The following is a 17,115-nucleotide window of genomic DNA, read 5'->3' on the forward strand; positions in this document are numbered from 1 at the left end:
TCCTCCTTGTCTTGTCACTCCAGGCCCTTGTCAAGAGTCTCTCTCCATCTTTCCTGTGGGCTCCTTTTTGGCATTGGAAGGCCACAGTGAGGTCACTCCAAAGCCTTCTCTTCTCCAGGCTGAACAATCCCAATTCCCTCAGCCTTTCTATAACCATCTCAGATCAGCAGTTACCCCTCTTGCCCTCCTGAACTCACCTCTTTGCAGCCGGGGTTATCTAGAAGCTCAATGTTGCTGGCGTGCAGAGGCTGTCCTGCATTGACTGGCATGAGAACAACTTTGTCTCCCACCACAACCTGGAAGACAGAAATAAAATGCAATTTAGACCTATGTAGCCAGCCAATAACATGAAGTAATGTAGCACATTTAGAAAATTACTCAAATGCATGCTTTAGGAATGGCGCTCAGTGAATTTATTTGCAGACAATTCACACAACAGGTCTGTTCCCTCATGATGTACAATCACTTGGGTTCAAGATTTCCAACTAATGAACCCCTGCATTCCCAATAAGCATGTCCCCTAGTTCAGCAGAAACTCCAGACCATGAAATAGATATGAATCCACAAACTCCAGGAGCAGCTCAGTTCATCCAAAAGTTACAGTAAGTTCTCTTTATCCCAGTGAAAGCTTAGAAAGTAATCGTGAGCCCCCAGTTCTGTGGACCATCTGCTGGTAAATGTCCTGACAGGCTCAGGAGTTCTGTGATTCAGTCTGCTTGACTGCAACCTAGAGAGGCACAGAAATCACTGGAAATTCAGAAAGAGGTAAACACACTCCATCCCCTCTGCTGTTGCTCCCTAAATGGTGCTTGAGCTCAGCACAGGCAGCAGGTATAAAAACTGAGAGACCTTCTCTCTACAAGAGGAATTCCTGGCTGGCTCCCTGCAAGCAAATTCCCATGCTCTTGCAATTCTTTATGATATAGAAAAACTTCTTTAATCTAAAAACAACGTGAGACATGCATATGGAGAATTCAATTCATGCCTGGAAGGGGGAAAAATAAATAATAAAAAATATCAATCCACACAGATTGGTTGGCACTGGGTCCTGATTTGCTTATGTTGTTCACAGCACTTTTGAGCACAAACATGAAGACAAGTGGCTACATGTGATTTTTTTACTACATGAAATGCTGCACAAGCCATGCTTTCTTTTGGAAGACAAACAAAAACACTTTCTGCATTGATCAGCACATTTCTGATAAAAAAGCTGAGCCCAGTTCAGCCTTGTGCAACTTCAATGCAGGTGAATTTGGCCCCCTCGTTGCAGAGGTGAAAAGGAAGATTTGCCTGCTCTTTACTAACACAGCTAAAATAAACAGTAGCATAAGACAGTGTCACCATGCTCAGATCACACACAGAAATCCTACTTGATCCAAGTCACGGGAACAAGTTCACTAACAGAATCAAAATAATGACAAGATGCCTATAAGACATTTCTTATGCAATACATTCCTGCATGCCATGCTTCACACAGACATTACTTACAGCCTGTTTTAAGAAGTTATGACCAGACAATTCATTAACCAAAATACCACCAGGTTTGCATCCTGCAAAGTGGAATCAGGACTTCAAAATTATTGTATGTACACCAGGACTATCACAACTAAATCATTAAGAGAACATAACATTAAGCATCTTATTTAAAAAGAAAAAAAAAAAAAAACACTAAAATGGCAAATAACTGCAGTGCAATCCACACAGCACCAATCCTGTTATCAGGGTATATTTTGCTGTTCAGTCCACCTGGAACCAGCTCTAGCCTTAATTAGTCCTATCTCCCATTGAAGAGCAGCTTAAAAAATTAAAAAGACTTAATAAAAGTCCGCAGAAAATATTGTAGTTATGCCAATTACTGTAAATGTTCAGTCATATTATTTTAGCTACTTTCATTGAGTTGCAAAATTAATCAGTTGCTAGTGAAACTAAGCTAACCTTCTTTCAGAAAACTAAGTTCTAAAATATTTCACAAGGCTAAAAAACTGTGATTGCTTACCAGAAGAGTCACACTTTCTATCAGATTCCTTTTCATTCTGTATGACATCCTGTATCAGATTCCTTTTCTTTTAGGACATATGGCATATTTAGCTCTACCTTGCCTGCATTACCTGGCACAGTAGCAGCCATCCAAGCAAAAATTCAATACTCACTCCTATTGCTTAAAAGACTTTCTAAAACATGTTTTCTAGGGAATTTCCTCATTATAGAACAGAAATATAGTTAAAAAAAAAAAAAAAAAAAGTGAAGTTTCTAAACAGAGTAGGGGCCTGATATACAAAGCTAACTCCGTGAATTGAAAGGTTTCTGTGTCTGGGAGTAACTGACAAGAAGTAGTGGGTACAAGGCTGGAGCCTCCCTCCTATCTGTGAGAGGAAAATGAAGACTTCCCCCATCACTTGCTACTCCTGTCCTCTGTGAAACAGCTGCCTGGTTTGTGTGTCTGTTGAAGAGGTAGAAATGTACAAAAGCATTTATAAGAGAGCTGCCAGAGCAGTAATGTTTATCGCTGGAAATTTGCAAAGAAAATTGTCAAATCCGCTTGGGCCTAATAGAAACAAGAAACAACCTCCCTTTGTAAATTCCCTCTGTAAATTACAATGGCAAGTTGCCAGCTCTGAAAGGCAACGTGGAAACAGAAAATGAGCAGCAGCCCATTCCAAAGGAACCTGAGTTAGGAATAAACCAGTTTGCCACACAGCCCTCACGGCTCAGAGCCTGTCAGATAAATCCCCACAGGAACAGACCAGGAAAGGGGTCTGTGCGATGGGATGGTACTGCCATCCCTGCATCGATCTGCAATCTTTGTAGATCAGCAGGTCTTCTTCCCAACCCTCATGCGTGCACAACAGAGGAAAATGGAATCAGAATCTCTGCAGTACTGAGGATGACTTTGAAGGCCTGGGATGGCCTGCTGTAAGGGCTCACCATGGTTTTGCAGATGACAGGTGGGAATCCCAGGTCCTCCCTCTGGAGAGCATGACACACACACACACTTATTTTCTAGGCATGAGAAATTATAAAATGCTGAACTGACGTTATTCCAAGAAATTAAGCCAAAACAATAAGTCACCTTTTTTTCTCTCCAAAGAAGGAAAATAAGTACCGAGATAATGTTTAAGCCACATTTGTTTTCCTCAGCTGAAAAGCCATGCAGAGGCCCCCCTGAGGGCTATATTTGCTCTGTTTCTCTGCAACAGGCTTTGGGAAGAAGGAGGATTTTCACATATCCTTTTGATCACTACGTGGAGCAGGGAAAGGCTCTTGACTCTAGGGATATTTGACCAGGAGCAGGGAATGCAATCCTTCTCCTCTCAACAACAGATTGCAAAAGGAGTTGCAAGCAACCACACTCACCCATCCTGGAGAGCATCCCAAGGGCTGGGTAACCACAATATTAATGAGAGAAAATACCTGAAAAAAGAGGCATTCCTTTCTACAATCCTAAGAAGGCTTTCACTGATTATACACAGGGGAAAGGAGCCAAATATTCTCAGGCAGGTCTACAATATAAAACCACACAAGTTCATCATCCTATAGCCTTCCCAGAGGCAGATCTAAATTATCCAAATCAGGCACTTAACCAAGCCACAGAATGAAGAAGGGAGTTGTGATCTCACAGCACAGCTCTCAGATCTGCAGCAAAGAGCTCTCCTGTGCATTCTTCCCCTCATCAATATGCAAGACTCCTGCTGAAACCTACCCAGAAAAGACTTTCCAGACTATTCAACCCAGCTCCAATCATAGATTGGACCATTTTCACGTCAAAAGTGAATACAGATTTAAAGAAAGCTGATGTATTTCCTAGAGACATTCTCTACTGACCCCTTGAAAAAAAATGTTGCCAAAAAATTTAGAAAACCCAAAACCTTTTTAAAAAAAATAAGTCTCTAGCATAAACTATGATTTCTTGTCAGCTTTGTATATCTGCACACAAAAGGTAGACTTAGCAAAGCTAAGAGAGGCTTGGCTGAATGTGGCAACACATAAGATTCCAGACCATATAATTTACTAACACTTTCCAGTTTCACAGGAAAGGTAAAAGTCCTAATCACTCTTCTAATTTCTTCTTTCCTGAACTGAATCCATTATGAAACAGTCCGGCAGTGAAGAAATTGTCTCCTGGAATTCTTCTCCCTTCTTCTTAACACATTCAGTATTTCCACTTACATTGTCACCTTCACTCCTCAGTTTCCAGAAGGGCTGGATATAAAACCAGGAGCCCTCATTCCCTGCAGCATCCAGGGACACCCGCATAGCATTCTTCTCTAGAAGAGCTGGCAATCTCTTGTTGACTGTAAGGTATTTGTTGCTTTTTATGTGCAGTAGCTGGGAAAAAAAAGAATATTTTTTTTTAAAAATAGTACAGCTTTTAGTTGCTTTTTCTCTCTCCAGTCAAAAGAGGAGGCGCAGGCTTTCACACTGCAGAGATTTTCTATAATAAATATAAATACAAAATATAACTAGAAGGCAGTTATAAAAGTATGCTACAGTTTAGGAAAACAGATGCTCTATCTCAGATTGAGAGAAATGTGTCAGGGATCAATTTTACATCAGGGCAAGTGTCCATTGCAGTGTTCCCATCAGGAATTACATCCATTACAGAAAAGTTGTACTGCACTTAAGAACTTAGCTCCTGTCTCATTTATATGTCATGAGATACAGATTACTTCAATGATATAAAAGGAGCTGCACAACACCTCTATAGCATGATTCTGAAATAACTCTTGAAAATAAAATACACATCTACATTCAGATTCTAAATTGCAGCACCAAGAAATACACATAGAATTTTTATTATGACATATTATTTAAACAGGAATATGCAGCACTTCTGGTAGGCTTTGAAACAGGCAGAAAAAGTTTACAATATTGTAAACTTCACCAAGTTCTGTTTACCTGACCCTTGACAATCCAGATTACAGCAGGGAAATAGTTAATTTTCACTGTAACCTCGAAATGAAACAACTGTTTCCTTTCCAACACTGAGAAGGCAGATGGATTTCAATAGGTGTACCTGGATAACGTTGCTGTATTTCACAATTTCGCCCAACAGCTTTCTGTTCTCGCTTTCATTCTGCTTTTGTTCCAGTTCTGCTGCATGCTGCAAGAGAATGATTATTTCTTTAGACTCTACAAAAGAAGTACCTGAAACACACAGTGCAGAAAGGAAATGGCATTATATTTAAATCCTGCAACCTACAAGCATTACTGCACTGGAAATATTAGCACCCAAATCCTGACGCTGATTCTGATGGTTTTTTACCCAAAATAGGGACTCTGTCACAAACTATGGGTCACACCTTAAATGCATGTTATTTTAAAATTTTTCAAGCCCAAAAAGTAATTTCATGTGCTTTATTTGATCCTGTAAAGGATAAAAAAAGGCTTATGATTAGCTTCTCACTGTCACCTTTTACTTGTTGGGGTTTAATTGTACATAAACACATGGACTTCACAACAAAACAAAAACAGTAGCTCACAATTGGCAACATTAAAATTAAACAGAATAGACTAGGTCAAACACAGCCACAGAGCAAACTCTCCCTCCCAGCACTAATTGTTGTGTAACTCTGGCCACACACCATGTGCCTTCCTTGCTTTTTTTAAATGGAAGCACTGGTGACCTCTCCACTGCCCACAAAACTGTCATCCAGTTTTGACAGGACCTTGTTTTCAATTCATTTCATGCATTCAGTTACATCAGGCCAGCTGTTTTTCAGATACAGATGAGTTGCTCCATCCACACTGTATTTGAGACAAAATACAATCTCCAATAAGATTCACAAAAGCATCACTTAGACTGAAGGCAAGGACAAACACAGTTTTGAGGAATTCCCCAGCTAAAGCATTGAGGACATCTCTTTGTCCACTCCTCTGCCTAATTCCTGGTAAGGATTTCCAGTATTATTTAAACCAGGGCTCCACCCTGATTTTAACAACTCCATTTTTACTTTATAAAATTTCTGAAAGCACTACCTTGCTTACAGCAAAGGCAAAACCCCCAGCCCAAAGTGAGATAAACACCAGGCGAAGGGCTATAAATGCCAGTCAGGAGGTAGGAGAACATAGAGTTGCTATGGTGGCATAATAATACCTATCACAGTGGTTCCCAAGGCACTTATTATTCTTTCTGGTGCTATTGTAATTCTACAGCCTGCAGATTGAGATAAGATTACAAATACAGATGTCTCTTACTTGAAGTTTCTTCAGCAGTGCTGCTTCAGTATGGTTTCCTTGTTTGGCTTGCTTGGCTTTCCAGTATTGCTTCTGGGCTGAATATCTGTTCATAGGACACACCTTGAAAAGGCAGTCTGGGAAAAGATTTTAAAGAAATACTCTTAAGTCATGTTGAAAGACATTTCCTTCATTTGTAAGTATGCTTTAGTAAGTTTTTTTCCTGTCCAGAAATGTCCAGATACCAGTGCTTAAACACAGCCACCAAGTCATCTTGGTGGCAATGATACCAGAAACTGGGTGGCACAACATTAGAGTTGAACCTAAAGCCTTTAAAGCCTCACAGGTTCCCACTCTTCCCTGTAAGAGCCCCAGGCTACGATCCTGCCATATCTACCTCCTGCTTTATTACCACCCCAGCATCAAAGAGGCACTGTTTGAAGGCACTTGGAAACCTTGGCAGAGTGGTCCTGCTGTCTGTATGCCACACCTGGCTTGCCCAGCTCCTCCTGGCACTACTGAATCCAAGGGTGGCAGGGGCATTCAGCAGCCAGCCACCAAGCAGGTTCACACAGAGTTTGGGGTCTCTGTGCCTTCACCAAGTTGTTTTTACTGTTAGGGTTTCTTAATCAAAGTGACACAAGCTGAACATGACCGCTGTCCAGGAGACCAGGAAAAAAGCAGGTGAGGAGAGAGAAGCCACCTGAGCAGGACGGCTGTGCAAATGAGAGAAAAGAATGAGGAGAAGGAAGAAACTGCAGTCAATGCTGAGATGCTGAATAAGAAATGAGCAGCAAAGGAAAGAGAATGTCAATACACCAACCCTCATGCCATCCCCACCACCTCCCCATGTGGAGTGGGGGGCTGCAGATCAAGAAAGGGGAGAGATGTCTGGAATGAAGTCAAGGGGTTCTTCCCTAAATGCTTGTTCAATTGTTCATCTTTATTTCCCAAAACACAATTAGTTGAAAGCTACTGTTAAATGGCAAGAAACTGAATTTTGTTCAACTCCCTGACTCAAGAGTTTTGGTTTTTTTTTTTTTTGGGGGGGGGGGTGGGGGGGGGTGGGTGTCCAGTGGAAGTCCTATAAACTGGAAAAAGAGGCTCATGATTCATCCAAAGCCAATTACTTTTAGAATGATAAACAACATCTAGTCTTGCACAGTCACAATCATCAACTGCTCTAAAAGCAGCAAGACTTGACAGACATTTCACATAGCAAACACTGGTAATTGTCCTCTCACATACCACATCTATTAAGAGGCAAGAAGAGGGAAGAGTTCTGCTGTGGGAGTAGTGAGGACACTCAGGACTGGGTGTCGTAGGGCAAAACTCTTCCCCAACATGGGCTGCAGTCTGTGGATGTCAAAGGAAGGTCTGCCCCCAGCTATGAGCCCTCCATATTTCCCTGGCAGTGATGGATTGACCCCACCCCTATTCAAGCAGCAAAGTTTGTCCATACAAAATTGTCCCCCGTGGCAGAACGTTCCTTGGCACTGACCCAAAGTGCTCATGGATTTACCCCCCTCGCAGCCCTGAGTTGCTGTTCCAAGGAAATAGTCCTACAAATACTTATCAAAGCAAGCCCAGACACTCTGCAAAGGTGTTTGCTCTCATTTCACATTTATAATGGGACTTATAACACACAACCTAGAGTACATAACTCCCAGGTAATTTTTACAATATTCTGGAAGCCAAGAAGGTGAAAAAAACCCCAAAGTGTTGTGTGCCATTAAACTGTACTGCATATTATAGGATATTTTATGTGAAGTATCAGGATTTCAGCTCATAAGACAAAAGTCTGCTATTATTTTCTGTCATAATCTATAATTAACATGCCTTCTCAAAAGGCTTCATGAAACATTTATTTCTCTGAAGTAACAATACCTTCTTTTTATAGGACCAGTCTTCATTTCTCAGCTACTCTCCACACATCCTGCTTCTTTCAGTAAACACAGTGCTTCCCATCCTCCTGCAGAGGCAAAGAGCACGGTGCTACCACCCTGTAGAGGACCTTTTTCAAATCAGTATTACTTCAATTATATTTCCCTCAATTTACTGACAAAAAAAAAAAACCAAACAAACATTATTTGATCCCAGACAAGCTTTTTCCCCTATTTTATTTTACTTTTTAGGATTCAATGCATTGAAACCAGGTCATCTCATCATTTTTCTCTGGGTTTTTTTCCATTTTTTTTCAGAGTAACAAAACTCTGTAAATTCAAGCTTCATGATCCTAAACATTGTAATAGGGTGGAACAGTGCATGCCCTAGAGATGCTACAGCTCAAATAAACAGGAAAAAAAAAAGAAACTGAGGCATAAAATTATAAAGCAACTTTCCACCACACAGCAGATGAAAAAGCCATTCCCTCTTGGAGGTCAGTCTAGCAACCCACTCATGAGACAGAATGTCTCTTCTGACTTCTCCAGACATTCCCAGATAGTCTTAGTTCCCAATCCATTACTTTATGGAGTTTTACATAAATGTTTCTCTTACTGAGGACTAATTAGAGAGGGAATATCAAAGGTAGGCAAATAGCACCTTCACTCAGGAAGTCTGAAAAGCAAAATAACTCCTATTATGCCCTTTAAATGTTTCTTGATATTAGATAAAGATGGTTTAGAACAATATTTGCGAGATGCTTTCTCTCTCAGCCCTCTCTTGTTTGTGGAGTTTTTTTGGGGTTTTTTTTTTAAGTGTTAGAAATTCAACTCTTGCCCATCATGGAAGATTTCTTTGGCTTGCAGAACTGTAGAAATTATCACATGGCTTTACTAAAACCAGAGAAATGAGGAAGTGGAAGTGACAGGGCTATAAAAATCACAGTGTGTACAAATCTACTTGTTTTGGGGGGGGTGGGGAAAGGACAAAAAGGTAAAAAAGAACTAATGTGTAAATGATAAGGGAAAAATGTGGAGGAGCAAGGAGTGGGACAATGAAGTGTCCTAGACAGGACAACAAAAAAGAGAAGGAAATTAAAGCAATTATGGAACTGGGAGAAACAAGAAGAAAATAAAAGAATAAACCAAAATTATGTAGAGGGTAAATAAAAAGAAAAATGGCAGCTGGAAGAGGAAAAGGTGGGAGGAAGAAAGGACAGAGTGCAGAGAATGGTAATGGAAGGGAGTGAAGAAAAAAGAACAATGTCAGGAAAATCTTAGATCAGACTAAAACCTGGAAAGCAAAGGAGGGTATTTGGGAACCCAAGCATCACTTCCACTGCAGAAGCCTCAAGAAATCAAAGGAATACAAGTTACAAGTAAGAAAGTTTAGACCATTTTAAAAACATAGGTCATTTTGCATTTAATAAATATTTTAAAAGGAGACTCATGCTCCTTTTCCAAAGTTGTTAAATCTGATCAACAAGCAGGTCTTATCTGTGCTATTTTACACCTTGGAAGCTGAAAGTGTTTCCTACTGGAAACATCAAGCTGGAATATGTTTAGGGTCCCAGACTAAGGAAACCTGCAGTTGTGTGGCTCATGATGTGGCTTTTCTTCAGAGGCACACAACTCCTGGCACACAATGTTCTTCCCACTCTCTGTGAACCCAGCCCTGCAGCACAGTAAGCACTTCCATCACCACACTCAGTGCCTTGGATCTCACCAGCTTCAGCCTTCAATGTAATACAGTAAATGTTCTGTGGGGTTTTTTCACCAGGCTTCAGGAAACATGTGTGGGACCAAATTCCACCCTCCTTTGCACTGCTGCAAATCTGGATGTGTACCCTGGTGAACACAGAGCCACTCCAGGTTCATCCCAGTGTGACTGGGGGAGGAATGGTGAGCACAGCTTCTTCATAAGGACACAAAATGAGAAGCAACCACATCTTTCCTTAGTTTAACAACACTCCATGCTGCAGGAAACAACCAGAATAGCAGCCACCCACTCAAAAAAAAAAAAAAAGTAAACACACAAAAATGAAACTGCTATTTTGAGACCCTCTTTAGATAGGCTTTCAGTTCAGGCCAACATCTCAGTACCTTGATTTCATCTCTGAGTGAACCCTGTAGGGGATATACAAGTCAAAACCACAGTCTTTCTTTTTTGCCCCTCCCACTGGGGAAAGGGTTGATAAAATATTACCAAAAAAGAGCAAACACAATCCTCTCTGATATTAATTTTCAGAGTCAGTCCTTGAAATCTAAACATCTTGTTAGAAACATGTTTTTCTCATACTTCTTTGACTCCCAGGTCATGCTCTAACCTCAAGTCAACACTAGTTCAGCTATCAGTGATGAAAACATTGTAAACCATACAGACAGCAGTTCCTATTAGTGAAGAGGCCCTACTCATCCTGCTCTTAGATGTTATTTTCAATTGCTTATATCTAATCATACAATTAATCATTCATGCCTAAATCTTCCTTTCATGTTAAGAATCTACTTAAAGCAGTTTTTGTTTGGTTTGTTAACTTTGCTGCTTTAATTGAAAGCTATTTCCCAGAAGATTCTTGTGGAGAAAAACATGGATTTTGCCTAGATTCTTGATTATAAGAACAATATTTAGAAACTCTTTTGCCTCAGGGCTCTGAGCAGTTTAGCAAAGTATGGCAGAGATGTGCTTTTGGTTACTCTCTGTGGTTCAAGCCACTAATTCTCAATTAGACAGCAAGTTTCTGCTGGACTTTCAGCAAAGCTCCTGCTGTTCTCACACTTAGAATTTGACTTAAAGGATGAAGGAGAAAACATCCAAATCGTTCCTGCAGCCATCCTCCTGCTTATGGATACTTGAAGCTGATATGATATTCAATGCCCCTAACACTATAGCCATGCTTTTATAGAAAGGTGGATTGCATAAATAAATGTGACAATTACTGTGACAATTACTTTTTCACTAATTTAGTTTCTCCTTCCTACAGGAGTTAGAGACCTTATAGCACCTCTCACTATCTTCAGGGGGCTTACAAGAAAGCTGGATGGAGAAGAACTTTTTAAAAGGGCATGGAGTAACAGGACAAGGGGGAATGGCTTCAAACTGAAAAAGGGTAGATTCAGATTGGATATGAGGAAGAAATTGTGTCCTGTGAGGGTGTTGAGACCCTGGCACAGGTTGCCCAGAGAAGCTATGACTGCCCCATCCCTGGAAGTGCCCAAGGCCAGGCTGGATAGGGCTCTGAACAACTTGGGACAGTGCAAGGTGTTCCTGCTCATGGCAGGAGGTTGGAATGAGATGGGCTTTAAGGTCCCTTCCAATCCAAATCATTCTGTGTTGCAGCTCAACCAAATTTGCATGCTACCACCATGGCAGTAGTCCCAAAAATTAAACTATGGAGCACTGTAAAGAAGAGAGCTAATGAGCAACTGGAAGAAAGACTGCAAGAGGAGCTAAGCAGCAGCAGGGAGGAAGAGAGTAGCTACTAAAAAGTTTTGGGGCAGAGAGGGAGAAGAGGCAATCCTCAAAAAGAGGAGGATCTGAGTTAGAGGGAAGGAAAGGTTTGATGCTGTGGAGAAGGAGGAGCAGAGGCAACTGGAGATAAAGGGATGTGTTATGCAAGCAAGGTGGTTACAACAAGGGACAGAGCCAAAACTGTCCACAACTAATGGAAACCCCCCCCCCCCCAGAAGCTAGGATGTAACTCAGGAGTACAGCCCTTTGTTTCCCCAGCAGCAGAAAACAGCTGTACATTTGTCAGTGTCCCATCCCCCTCTGACATCTGCTCCACATGTGCTGGCCACCACTGATGGCAAATCATTGGTGCTGGGAGAATCAGCTTCCACCCTGCATCGAAGTGCCCAAATCATCAACACAGAAACCTATCAACTTTTTCTTTCTTTGCCTTTTGAAGTTAGAAATGAACAACACAATTGCAAGAAAAGATCTCTAATGTACTGAAGGTATAAAATCAAGCCCTCAAACACTAGACAGTGAAAAAATTATGGTTGTCTTTTTAAGCTCCAAGATCCTTAGTTGTAGGCATTTGGGTGTATTCAATTTTCCTATCACAAATCTTTCCCAGTGACCTTGGTCTCATCTAGAAACCTGGATATGCTCAACTTTAGAAACACATCAGGGTAGTCCAGCAACAGAAATATCATCCGAAGAATCCCCACCTGATATTTTCCACAGCCTGGAAACTGTGAGTCACTTGCAAGCATTGAGAGGGCAAAATCACAGTTAAGTAGCCTAAAAGCCACACTGGATGCTACCCCCAGCTCTGCTTTAAAGTTTTTCAGTCACACAAGCAACTGAAATTTATTACTGTTAGTTTCTAAGTATGCATCGTCACTTTCTTAGTTTCCAGTTATCTGCCAGTGTGCTGAATGCTCACAGCTGGAACTGGAACCAACTGCTGATGTTTCCTGAATATATAATGGAAAAAAGTCTTGAACTCTCTGGGAAAGCAGAACTTCACTCTCCTGATCTTTTAAATGCTTTATTTTTCACAGTAGTAGCATATACATAAACACTGCAAATAAAATACTACAGTTAAGCATGTCAGTGAAACCCCTGACAATCACAGAATGCTTTGGGTTGGAAGGGACCTTAAAGATCATTGAAAATAGATACAAGCAGCCATGAAACATTTCCCTTGCTCTAAATCAGGCAAGTCATATTTTTTTCATCTCAGAACCGGTGTAAATCCAAGCCCTTTTAAGCTGAAAGAGGCCTGGATCAGGCTAGTAAGGCTCTGCTCTGGCACAGTTACGAGTACATTTTTAACAGTCAACAAGTAAAAACTGCAAGTGGTCAGTGCACTGTTGTTTTTTATTACAATAAGCAAAACAGCAGAATTATACAAATCTACAAGGTCAAGTTGAAAAAAAATCAGATACAGTCTTAAGCAAAAGCAAAACAAAAAGCTGACAAAATATTTGGGGCTACACCTTAAAATGGTATCTTATCTTGGAAAAAAAATAAACAATCCATCAGCTCAAGTAGCTTTGGACCTCACAAGTTTCTTTCCCATTTACAGTGAGAGCAGGGCTGGAGCAAAGAGTTTGTCACAGAGCATGGGATCTGTGTTCAATGTACAGAACAGAGCAAGCAACTCTTGGACTACAGGAAAATTCAGCCCCTTCCCCGGTATTTTCCACCTGCCTCTTGTGCCTTTGCAAATTTTGTAATTCATTCTCAAAGTCTGCCATTCATGTTCCAGTTTGAAACTTCATCCCTGTGGCCACAAACCCTCTAGGAAGCCACATGACAAAAGTGCCCAAGGAGTTAGAACTGCATCAGTTGGACATTAAAGAGAAACGATCCCCCCAGATGATTTTACTGACCTCGGAACTTCTTTGGAGGATTAGCAAGGTCACCTGCCTCTGGCTGGACCACACACCGGTCATCCACTAACCTGAAAAACAAAAGTTATCACACTCACTAAAATATGCCATCAGTGTTTATAAATGCACAGACATGCCTGCCGCACCACAGATCCAAAGCTTCCACATTTCTCCAGTGCACTACAAAAAATACCTTAGAAACTCTGTTACTCAGTTACTAAGCATAACCAAGAAAGTCTACATTTTCCTTCCAGAGAGGGATTTCTTCTACAGCACTAAATTATGGTCTGTGTTTCAGATCCCACTTCATTTAAATCCAGTTAAAATCCCTTTTGTCACACCAAATACATTGACATTCCATGTAAAATTTATGTTTTCCTTCATCTGAGCCATTAGCCCTCAATCAGAAACAGTTTCTCTGCAGCTGTCAGATTTTCGTCTTCACCATTTCCCATCTTTTTCCTCTGAGGAAGCATGTGGAATTAAGGTTCAGCCCTGATCAAAACTCCCAAGACCACATTTTACTGTGCTAAAATGAATAAGCATTTCTTTAGTCCACAGCAGAAAATCTAGATGACAAATCTAATATATTTCTTGTAATATTTTAGAAGTTAAATAAACAATAAAATTTAAAATATGAGTTGTTAAACTTATCTCAGAACTTCCTAGACATAAATTCAGCTTCCTTTCAGGAAGCATCCTGTAAATAATTTGCCCATTTCAAACAATTATTCAGGGAAATCATGTTTAAGGACACACTACTGCCCTGCCACTTCACAGCAACATTCTTAGCAGCTTTTTTGTTGGAAATTGCCAGAAAAAGCACAAATTGGCTTCAGCCAAGTTACACAATAGATGCATTCAGCTTTCACTCAAGTTGGTGAAGGCTTTGCCTCCAGCCACAAGCGCAGCAAGGCCAATCCCCCAGCATGACCACGTGTTTTCTACTTGTAGCAAGATGACAAAGTCTCCATGTGGCTGCAGCTCCCAGGAGCAAAAGTGACAAAGAATTTTGGAAGTCAGGAGTTCCAATCTCATAACAGACTTAGATGCAAACATGAGGCATCAGTCAGGAAGGAGACTGAAGAAACAGCTTCAGGAGCAAGCAGTGGGCCTTAGGGAGTTGTGTTCTCCACAGTCTAGGTTAGGCTAGGCTTAACAAGAAGACTGATGTTTGGAAACATCCTGCATTCTGTCCATGTTCCAATAGGCCAAAGCTTCCTATAAACAGCACCTAAAACCTGGAGTCACAGACAGCTGACTGGAAAGGACTACCTTAACAGAAGCTTTGCCAAAGGATTTTAATGCCAAGGGGTACTTCTCACTCACAACAAAATCCCTCAAAGGTTTTTAAGGAGGAACCCATAAGGTTTGACCTTATGGGTGGAAGTATATTGAAAAGCCAACCATAACTCACAAGGAACCTCCTGTGTTCCTTGGTGACAACCACAACTGTGGGTGAAATGCAAAACTTTCACCATGGCATGTCACTGCAGCAAAAACCAGAAAGAGAACAACGTGGTGGTGCTGAGCAAAACAAATGAGATCCTGCACACTCTCTGAGCCAGCCAGCTGTACTGCTCAAACACACTGGCCTGGCAGAGAACAGACATTCAACAATTAATACCAATCACTTGCTGTTGAGCACTCTCTAAAGGCATAAACATAAGGACCATAAGTGAGTTCAGCAGCATGCAGGTAACTAAAGACATCAGAGAAGACAAAGGAAAAAGGAGTTAGTGCCGCTTCCATCCTATGGACACAAAATCAGAGGACAGAAAGGTCAATTGACATGAAGCAGGGCAGTGGCATGACAGAAAAGGAACATCATCTCCTGAGCCCTTGCTCAGCACCGCAGCTTCTCACACCTTTTTTTCTTATAACACAAGGACAAAAATCCAAGGAAAGTATTGCTTTATTTAGCAGTTATTAAATTAACAATTTAATCCCCAGCATTTCCACATAATGCCATTCATCCTGTATTCCAGCTGCATGACCTTCAGGGAGTCTAACAGCTCCTTGTTTACTCTAGAGGTGCTTGTTACAATACTGAAGGGAGAGCAGAGCTACACATTGCACATGATGTAAGACTTCAGCCTGCTCTATGGAGGGGAACAGAAGAGGCTCTTCAAAGACAGACCACTTCCTCTGACACACAATTCAAAATATTCAAATCCCATTTTATAGTGAGCCAAAAGCAGCTGCTGGTTTGTTACTGACACCTGTGAGGTGGCTGCATTAAACAAGCAGCAATTCAAGACCTCTGTAACCTGCTAATAAATCCATTTGAGATGTGTGAAACCAAACAACAGGCTTGGGTTTAAAAGGTCCTGGGCACCTGCAGTGACTGTCAGACCACACCACAGCAGGTTTTAAGATCACTTGCTTGTATGTTTGAAAAGGAGGCCAAAGTGCACCAGACCAGGATTTTCGGATAAAAGCACAATTTATTGTATTATATTTATTGTATTATACCATAAAATGTGCAAGCTATGTAAACACTGATCCAAATTACAGTGCCAATATTCAAGCCACTTAACCACAGTACTATCAGAGAAGCTTTAACTTCAAGGGGTTTAATTCCTCAGCTGGACCACAGACAATACTGCTTTGTGCTCTCTGCTGTCATTCAGCACCTGGTACACATAGAACACAATTGCATTTCAGTTTTCCAAACATTGGCAGCACATAAATAACAAAGGAGATCCCTGCACATGTATGAAATGATCTCTAGCTGAGCTAGTTCTCCCCTGAACACAATAAATACCTGGGGTTTGCACAATCCCTTCAAGTAACTGATGTAATTAAGCTGTACTGTTCATTGGTAGTGCCCAAGATAAATCATCAGGAAGTCAAAACAGTAATTACACCCCTGGACTTTACGCATGGCCCTTTGTATTCAGTAATTGCAGAATTAGGGGCTGAAAGCAACAACGGTCATGGGATTGCTTGTCACAGATGCCCAGTCATTCTCCCACCTAAGCCAGTGGAAGTTTTTCCTCTCACTGCAGGGCAAGCAAGGGCAGTTCCTCATCATAGTGCCACAAGCAGCCAACTTTACAGACCAGCAGGTGTTTAAGCTATTCAGGCCTCACAGTGTACAGAAGTGTACACAGCTAGAGTGTACAAAGGCTCATCAAACAAGAATTGGAGTTACCTAAAGCAATGCCTAGGAGACAAGGTGTGCTTCTCCACAGAGGCAGGGGGGGAGTCAAGGCAGTTTCAACTCCCCACTATCATCACAGAATCATCCAGGATGGGTCAGGGTGGAAGGAGCCACAGTGGGGCACCTGGGCCCTCCCACAGCAGAGGATTTTGCCCAGGCAGCTCTGGAATATCTCCAGTGAGGACACTCCACACCCTTTCTGGACAATCTGTTCAGTGCTTGGTCACTGCACAGGAAGAAAGTTCTGCCTCATGTCAAGTGGTCAAAGCATGAACCCATAGAGTTCTGCACCTCTCTTCCTCGCCTTTCATGCTCCCGCATCATCTGGTGGAGTTGAAGCTGTCTCGTCTCTGCTGAAATGGGAGGAAGGATACAGGGGTGGGAGGAGCAGGACTGAGCAACAGCAGGATAACAGATAAGCAAAGTATGTTGGCAGAAAAGTCTAGTAGTGCCGGGGTGCATAGATAGGAATCACATATGCTCCATAAGGCTTTGTGTCCTGCAAGCTCCCCTGATTACCTAACACAGGCTAAAGGTAAATACACCAAA

The 17,115-nt window shown here is 41.4% G+C and overlaps 1 protein-coding gene across 1 annotated transcript in view; it reads right to left on the bottom strand.

The window, feature by feature from the left end:
* Positions 1-17,115, bottom strand: part of ITPR2 (inositol 1,4,5-trisphosphate receptor type 2) — a 244,006-nt gene that overhangs the window by 201,385 nt on the left and 25,506 nt on the right. The window contains exons 2-6 of the mRNA XM_053942273.1: positions 13,401-13,471; positions 6,196-6,311; positions 5,015-5,101; positions 4,168-4,326; positions 198-296 (exon numbers count right to left, since the gene is read on the bottom strand). Coding sequence (XP_053798248.1) covers positions 198-296; positions 4,168-4,326; positions 5,015-5,101; positions 6,196-6,311; positions 13,401-13,471 — 532 coding nt within the window. The remainder of the gene's footprint in view (positions 1-197; positions 297-4,167; positions 4,327-5,014; positions 5,102-6,195; positions 6,312-13,400; positions 13,472-17,115) is intronic.

The sequence above is a fragment of the Vidua chalybeata genome, chromosome 5, assembly GCF_026979565.1.
Source record: "Vidua chalybeata isolate OUT-0048 chromosome 5, bVidCha1 merged haplotype, whole genome shotgun sequence".
Classification (NCBI taxonomy): domain Eukaryota; kingdom Metazoa; phylum Chordata; class Aves; order Passeriformes; family Viduidae; genus Vidua; species Vidua chalybeata.